Here is a 7,115-nt window from a genome sequence, read left to right as displayed (position 1 = left end):
AGGCACAGAGAAGTGATCTACCCAGTCACTCAGCAAGTCAGAAAACAAACTGGGCCAGGTAAGATCCCCTATGTATCTTCCAGTGCCTTATCTAGAAAACCAGATTGTGTCTTCTCATATGAATGCACCTACTTTGGAAGTAAGTAGCTTTAGGTAGGACCTCCTGTTAAGGTTTCAAAAGCCCTCTAGCAAATCAGGAACCACAAGGTAATTACCAGTATCACACCAACATTTTAGTTAAATGCCCCCGACTCACAGGTAATGCCAATAATTACAGCTCACTGACATCCTGGTTATTGACAAGAAGAAAATTTGAGGAAAAATTCACCCACTCAAGAAATAAACCTTGGCATATCTCCTTTCCTGGTTTCATAACAACTTAAGTCTAACACCTAGCACAGCGTCCTTCTGCGCAATACTCCTGTACCTGTTGGCACGTGATTAGGGTTGGGGGAAATGACAAAACGTGTGTGTGTGTGTGTGTGTGTGTGTGTGTAAATACCAGACATTTTAAGGACAATTGTGCCCAGCAGAATTCTAGTATACATGATAGATGCCTACCCTGATTTTTTTTTTTTGGTAACTTTTATTTCCTGGTTCTGATTTAATGTAAAAAGTAATCTTTCCTGATGAAGGCAGAGTCAGTGTATGGGGGCTAATTTTGGCTTCATGGAAGGGAAACAACTCTCTAGGGGTTTAAGTTGCCTGAAGACAACCGAACAGGGCTTTTTGGACCAGGGAGCGGCCTGGTCTTACAAGCATGTTCCCCCAGAGGCTAAATGATCATATGTGTGTGGTGTACTGCTCCTTCCAACACTAGGAATCCATATTCCCAGAAACAAACTAAACCAACAGCAGCCCTCCTGCCTCCCAACTCCAGGTCAATCAAAGGCACAAAGAAGACCAACAAATAATACTGAGGTGGTGCTTTGGATCTGGGAGGCCTTGAGGTACCAGGAGAAGAGTACTGGCCAGTGGGAAAGGTGAGGCACAGAGAGACGGATCAAATACTTTCAGTCCTAGGTGAGGAGGGATTAAAAGGGGGAAGGAGAGGAGAAGATACACTGCTAACCATAGTGAGCACAACTCTCAACAGCCAAGAGGCAAGCAATTCCAGCTCTCAGCCACACAGTCAATTGCCCTTAGAGCCATTGTGATGATTCCTTCACAGAGGGAATCCTACAGTCCAAACTCCCCGGGCCAACCCTTGGGACTGCATCCGGGGCTGGAGATTTAGGCAGGACTGGCCTGGGCAGGCACATAAGGTAGCACTGCTTCTTAAGGCATGGCTGCTGTCTGTGAGGAGTGAGCCCCACACCAAGAAGTGGGCATCAGACCCTCCTCCCCTGAAACTACCCTGCAAGCACGCTTAATCCTGTGGAACACTGCTGCCTAAGGAACCCGCCTCCCCCAGGCGCTGGGGGCTCCCACTAAGGCTAAACAGCATTACCAAATCACCTGATTTGTGTGTGTGTGTCACTTGGGAGAATAAGAGGGGAGAAAAAGACACAAATTGATCATTATTTGTAGGTGATTGTCTAACTAGAAAACGTAGGGGAATAAAGAAAACTATCAGGACAAAGACCAGAATTTGCTCTCAGTGGCAGATTCAAAGTCAAGTATACAAAAATCAATAGCTTTTTGGGGGGGTCACTTGGGTGTGGCCTAACACCTTCCAGTTGCTGTGCTTTTCTGTGGCCTCTGAGCTTTGTGAAACTTGCCATATTTTAAAAGATGGAGGAGCCAGGGAGATGCCGCCTCAGCTGCAGTAAGGGCAGTGGTCTCAGACATCAATGTATGAGAGGTGCCTGGGATGACTGCTGCATCAAGGGGCAATCATCCCTGCGCTCTCTCTCTCTCAGGGGCCCTGCCCCAGTCCCGACCCAGCCCCTGTCTCCCAGCTCTTTTCTATTCCAACCAAAAAGACACACAAGATAGCTTGGCAAAAGCCGGTGCCGGAGCTCCCACTATGGGTGGATATGGTCAAAGATTGTGCTTTGTCATTTCCGTACGAAGTCAGTTTTTAAAAACAAAGGTTGCGAGATGACAGGTCTGGCGTGTTAGTCCTCTTATTGCCTTATTGGTCGGAAAATTCGAGAGGTGCATGTGCTGCGAAACAACGGAGGACTCCCAAGGTTTGGTCAAAGTGGCCAAGGGGATGCCCCGCAGGGCTGAGCGTGGCAGTCTGGCCCTCGCCAGGTGTCAGTCATTTGCGGTCCAGGCTGGCGTTCAGCTGGGCCTCCCGCACCATGCGGTCGAAGGAGCGCGTGTTGGTTTCCTCGCGCACCTTCTCGCGCACGTGGAAGGAGGCCCGGGCTGTGGAGCGAGCGCTCTCCAGCGCGCTACGCCGCTCCCGTGACAGCTGCTCGCTGCGCTCCAGCTTGCGCCCGATGGCTTGGAGCAGCTCCCGCCGGCGGCAGTCTTCGTCCCTCTCCACCTTCTCCTTTTTGGCACGCTGGGCTCGCTCCTTCTCCAAACGGCTCTGTCCCACGCGCCGCGCCTTCTGCTGCACCGCCTCCTCCGCCACCTGCGTCGCGTGCTGCAGCCGCCGTTCGCCGGCCCGGGCCAGCGCCTCCAGGTGCGCCTGATGCTCGCGATCTTTGCGCTCCGCCGCCTCCTTGGCCCGCCGACCCTGCAGCTCCTCCCTCCGGGCCCGCTCCCGCAACTCCCGGGTCCGCTGCTCCACCAAGTGCTCGTAGTTCTCCTGCGCGCGACCCAAGCTGGCCTCCAGGGAGCTCCGCAGGCCCTCGCGCTCCTCGTGCTCCTGGCGGGCCCGGCCTTGAAGGAGTGCCCGGTGGCGCGCCTGCTCGGCCCTGCTCAGTTTCCGCTTCTCCCGCTGCAGTTGGCCCTCCTGCCGCTGCTTGGTACAAGCCACGCGCTGGGCGCGCTCCCGGCGGACTTGCTCGGCCCGCTCGCGCCCTTCCTGTAGGCCTTCCTCCCGCTGCTTCAGGTTCTGCTCCTGCTGCAGCTTGCGCAACCGGTCCTCCCGGGCCGCGCGCTCAGCCCGCTCCCGCCGCAGCAGGCTCTGGCGCTCGGCCAGCGCCCGGCGCCGCTCCTCGCTAAGCTCGCATTGCTGCTGTCGTCGCCGTGCCGCCTCGCGCTCCTCGCGACCCCGGCGGCCGCGCCGCTCCTCCACCTGCGCGGCCCAGGCCCGACGGCCCTGCTCTAGGGCGCGCTGCTTCTCGCGCTCCTCGCGCTCCCGGCGCTGCTCGGCGCACACGCGCTGCTGCTCCCATTGGCCGTGGGCCGCGGCGCGCTGCTCCAGCAACAGGCGCTCCTCCTGGTGTCGCGCCAGCATCAGCGCCGCGATCTTTCGGTCGCGCTCCGGGACCCCGCGCAGGCCCCGCTCGGCGCGCACTTGGCGCACGATGCGCTCCACATGCTTAGCTGTCTGCGGCGAGTGGCTCAGATCGCCCAGGCTGAAGCTGCGGGCCGTGAGTGGCACGAGGGCCAGGGCAGAGGGGCGGCCCAGAGGGTTGGGGGCAGAGGACAAGGATCCCGCGGGGCAGCTGCTCCTGGCCGACGCCCGTGGTGGCCAGCGCAGCTCCCGCAGGCTCTCCCCGCTGTAGGATGATGACGACGCGCCGGACTCAGAACTGAGGGCGCCCTCACGCCGGCGGGACAGTGAGTCCAGTGAGTGGCTTTTTCTACCAGCCCGCGAGCCCGGGGGCGGAGGCTGGGGCCGAGCCGGGGACGGACTGGAGGATGCCTTGCGGGCCGCACGCGGCGCGGGCGAGGCCGGGAGGCTGGCGCTGCTGCAGCTGCTGCTGCTGCCCGCGCTGGGGGCCGAGGCCGCGGCGGCCGCGTGGCCCAAGGGCGTGAAGAGGCGCCGCTTCTCCTCGCGCACGATGCGCTCGCGCTCGGCCCGGCACTGCTGCAGCTTGGCGCGCCGCTCCGCCTCGTAAGCCTCGTACAGGCCCGTGGCCACTCGCATGGAGCGGCCTGGGGCCTCGCGCACCAGGTCGGCCAGGGCCCGTGGCAGCAGCTCCACTGGTTTGACGGCGCAGCGGGCGCAGGCCTCGAGCGAGCGGGGGCTGGTCAGCACGTAGCGGCTGCCCTCAGCCTCCGGACAGTCGAAGTTGAAGAGGTCGAGGTGCAGCAGCGGGGACTGCTCCCGCCGCCCGCCTTCTGTTGCGCATGGGACTTCAGCTTTGCGGGGCACCGCCGCCGAGGCCGAGGCCGAAGGGGCCGCGGGCTGCTCGGCTCCTTGGGCGCCAGGGGGCACGGACGCGGCGGCTCCGTTTCCTCCGGAGCCTCCAGCCTCGGCTCCCGCCTTCTCCTCTCCAGGTATGGGGTCCACCATAGCGGAAACGTGTCCTTTTGTGGGGTCTCTGCGAATGACATGGAGGGAAATCGCGGGGTACATTTGAGAACAGTTCCTCCCCCCTCCCCATTCATATCCATCCCTTCCCAACCCAACTTAAGCCGCTTTGGGATGAGGTTTAGAGGCCACATGGGACGTAGATCATAATAAGGATGCCCTGAAAACCCAGGCAGCCCAGGGTGGGGGTGTGGGTACGGGTGCACAGCGAGCAGCCTAATCTCCCTGAGCCCCCGGAGTGCGGGCAGAGGCGGTGGCCAGGCCCCCCGGGGCGTCTGGCCCGTTAGATGCTTTTTCTTCCTGCTGCAAGTTAAGATGAAAAAATCGAGGTGCAGGCAGTAGCCGGGCAGGGAGGCCGCTGGAGGATTCCCGGGAGGATTAGCCTATTTGTTTGTAGCTTAGGCGGGCAACCGGGGATGCCACTTTTCAAGAACAAAAAAAGGAAGAGGCCTGTTCATCCTCCACAGTGCCCTGCTGCGAAGACCCCACTGGCCTAAGGAAGAAGTTATGGTTGATTTCTCCCTGCCAAAGGAGACCCAGGCATGGGGTCCAGAGGGGATGGAAGGGCTGAGAGAAATGCCTCAATCTCAAAAGGCCTCTGGGGGCGGGGAGGGGGGGGTGATCGATCTTTCTCCTGCCTCTTGGTTAGGGTTTGCTGGGAGCTGTGACCACGCCACCCCCACCCCACCACCACCACCCCTGTGTTTGCCGGGGATGAAGAAGGTGCCTAGGTCCTCCCAGATGCACCGATCCCTCCAAGTCTGATGTGCTAAAGGCACCATCCACCCCCAGTCTAGGCTTAGACACCTGCCCCCAGATGCCCTCCGAGGCCCACCCCTCCCCGCCCCCACCGTATCCCAGCGAGGTGGATTTGAGGGGCTCCTGCAGCCCTGCGGCTCCCGGTCCGGAGCCGATTCACTTACCGCACGTCCTGGGATCTGGCCCTGCGCGGAGGGCTTTTGTTAGCAGCTCGCCGCTCTCCCTCGCGCCTCTTCAGTCCCCGCGCCGGCGGGGTCGGGTTACTGCCGGCTGCAGCCTCAGTCGGAGCCCCCGCTGACACTGCAGCCGCCACCAGCGTCTCTCCATGGGCCCCGCACACACCCCACACACTACCCACTCGCGGAAGGGGGAAAGCGATGGTTTCCCTAAGATAACGCAGCTCTTCTCCCTTTCCTCTCACTGGTTCTCAGAAAGAGAATTGGTTCCATCGCTGCTGCATCCACCGCCGCCTCTCCAGCCATGAAAGTACCGCAGGTTTTTATACCCCTGGCGCCTCCTGGTGGACACTCAAGGGTGTTGGTTTGTTAGGGTGAAGAAGAGGAATTAACACACACACACACACACTTTTATATTATATACTTCTTACAATACTTTAGGGAATAGTTTGGTTTATTTCTCAAGGGGATTATTAAGAAGCAAAATTGATAGTGAATAATGGGGAAGAGATATGGCTCCTGATCCAAACTGTGATATTGTTTTTTAAGAAAAACTAAGGACATTCAGGTAGGTTTGAGGCAGACATAAGATGTGACTAGTGTTTAATGCAACATTTTGGGACTTCCTGATTCAGGAGAACACAAATTAGTACCACCACTCAGTGAGTATAATTTTGAGACACCTCCTCCCTCCACCCCTATTGTGAGTGATAGTGGCCACAGGAGTCAGAAGGAGGAGTCCTTGAGGGAGAGGGGGTTGGAGGTTGGGTAGGATATAACAGAGAGCAGGGTAAGCCATGTTGCTAATAACCTTCACATTGTCAGGCAGTGAGGAGCAAGTGAAAGGCTTAAAGCAGGGAAGGGATACGATTTGATTTATATATTAGGAATATAACTCTGGCGACAATGCAGTGAGTGCTTTAAGAGGGCCGAAAGGAGGCAGGAAGCCCAGTTAGCTGGACATCGCAGTCACACCCAAAGCAGGAATGATTGGGGCCTGAAAGGGAACAACAGTATAGGAGCAGCGTGGTGAGAGTTAGGGGTACAGATTCCTAAAATAGAGAGTAAAGCAATGCTCACAGACAGCTTGGCTCTGGGGTGTGGGGAGCAGTGCGTGGTCAAAGATGACTTACAGGAGCAATGAGGTGTCTGAGTGTATCACAGACAGAGCGTGGAAGCAGGAGGGAGGATTAGGTGGTTGGTGTGGAGGGCCAGGGACCGATGGGTTCCTTTTGGGCCCCTTGAGGTGGAGGTGTTGCTGCTCGGCAGGTGGCTGGGTAAGTTGTGTCCGAGGCCTGGACTGGATCTAGAGTTTAAGGCATCGTCACGGTGCGTGAGGTTCCTACAACCAGTAGTGTGAGCGAGATCACCAGAGAGGGCTGGTGGAGCAGTAGGGAGGGGGGCAGGCCACTGATGGGGCTGCTAAAGGACCAGGAGCCCATAGAAGGGACAGGGAGGACAGACAGGAAAGCGTGGTCTCGTGGAAGCGAACGGTAGAGCACTCCAGAAGGAGGGTGTGTCCAGAAGACTTTGCCTGGAATAATATAGCCACTGAGAGTGCCTTTGGTGACATCAGCAGACACAGCTGCAGCATTGTACTGGGGGCTCATGCCACACCACAGGAAGTTGAAGTGCAGTGAGAGATGAGAAAGTGAGAGTTATTGACTCTTGACATTTGCATGAGACTGTTAAAGACCGAAGGGTGTGAGATTTTGTACTTCTTGCATGCGAAAAGGGTCACAGAAGACATGAGACTCTTGGATCAGAAACGAAGGACTTTGTTACGTGTGGCACAGCAAGCAGCATAAGGTTAATGTTTCTGTTGGTTCGCCTTGCTCCCCAAGTCCCATGGAGCAGTG

General features: G+C 57.7%; 1 protein-coding gene across 1 annotated transcript; it reads right to left on the bottom strand.

Moving 5' to 3' along the window:
- Window positions 1-211: 211 nt before the first annotated feature.
- Window positions 212-5,345, bottom strand: CCDC177 (coiled-coil domain containing 177). Its single transcript, XM_081107311.1, has 2 exons — window positions 5,245-5,345; window positions 212-4,331 (listed from the first exon to the last, which is right to left on the bottom strand). The coding sequence occupies exon 2, from the start codon at window positions 4,301-4,303 to the stop codon at window positions 2,207-2,209; it is 2,097 nt and encodes a 698-aa protein (XP_080963437.1). The 5' UTR covers window positions 4,304-4,331; window positions 5,245-5,345; the 3' UTR covers window positions 212-2,206.
- Window positions 5,346-7,115: the final 1,770 nt, after the last annotated feature.

The sequence above is a fragment of the Myotis nattereri genome, assembly GCF_964212035.1.
Source record: "Myotis nattereri genome assembly, chromosome: 1".
Lineage (NCBI taxonomy): Eukaryota > Metazoa > Chordata > Mammalia > Chiroptera > Vespertilionidae > Myotis > Myotis nattereri.
The sequence above is the reverse complement of the archived record's forward strand: the minus strand, read 5'-3'. Positions and strand labels throughout refer to the sequence as shown.

What these genes read in the sequence shown, in the direction of transcription:
- CCDC177 (XM_081107311.1), bottom strand. Translation starts at nt 4,303, where the DNA reads ATGGTGGACCCCATACCTGGAGAGGAGAAGGCGGGAGCCGAGGCTGGA.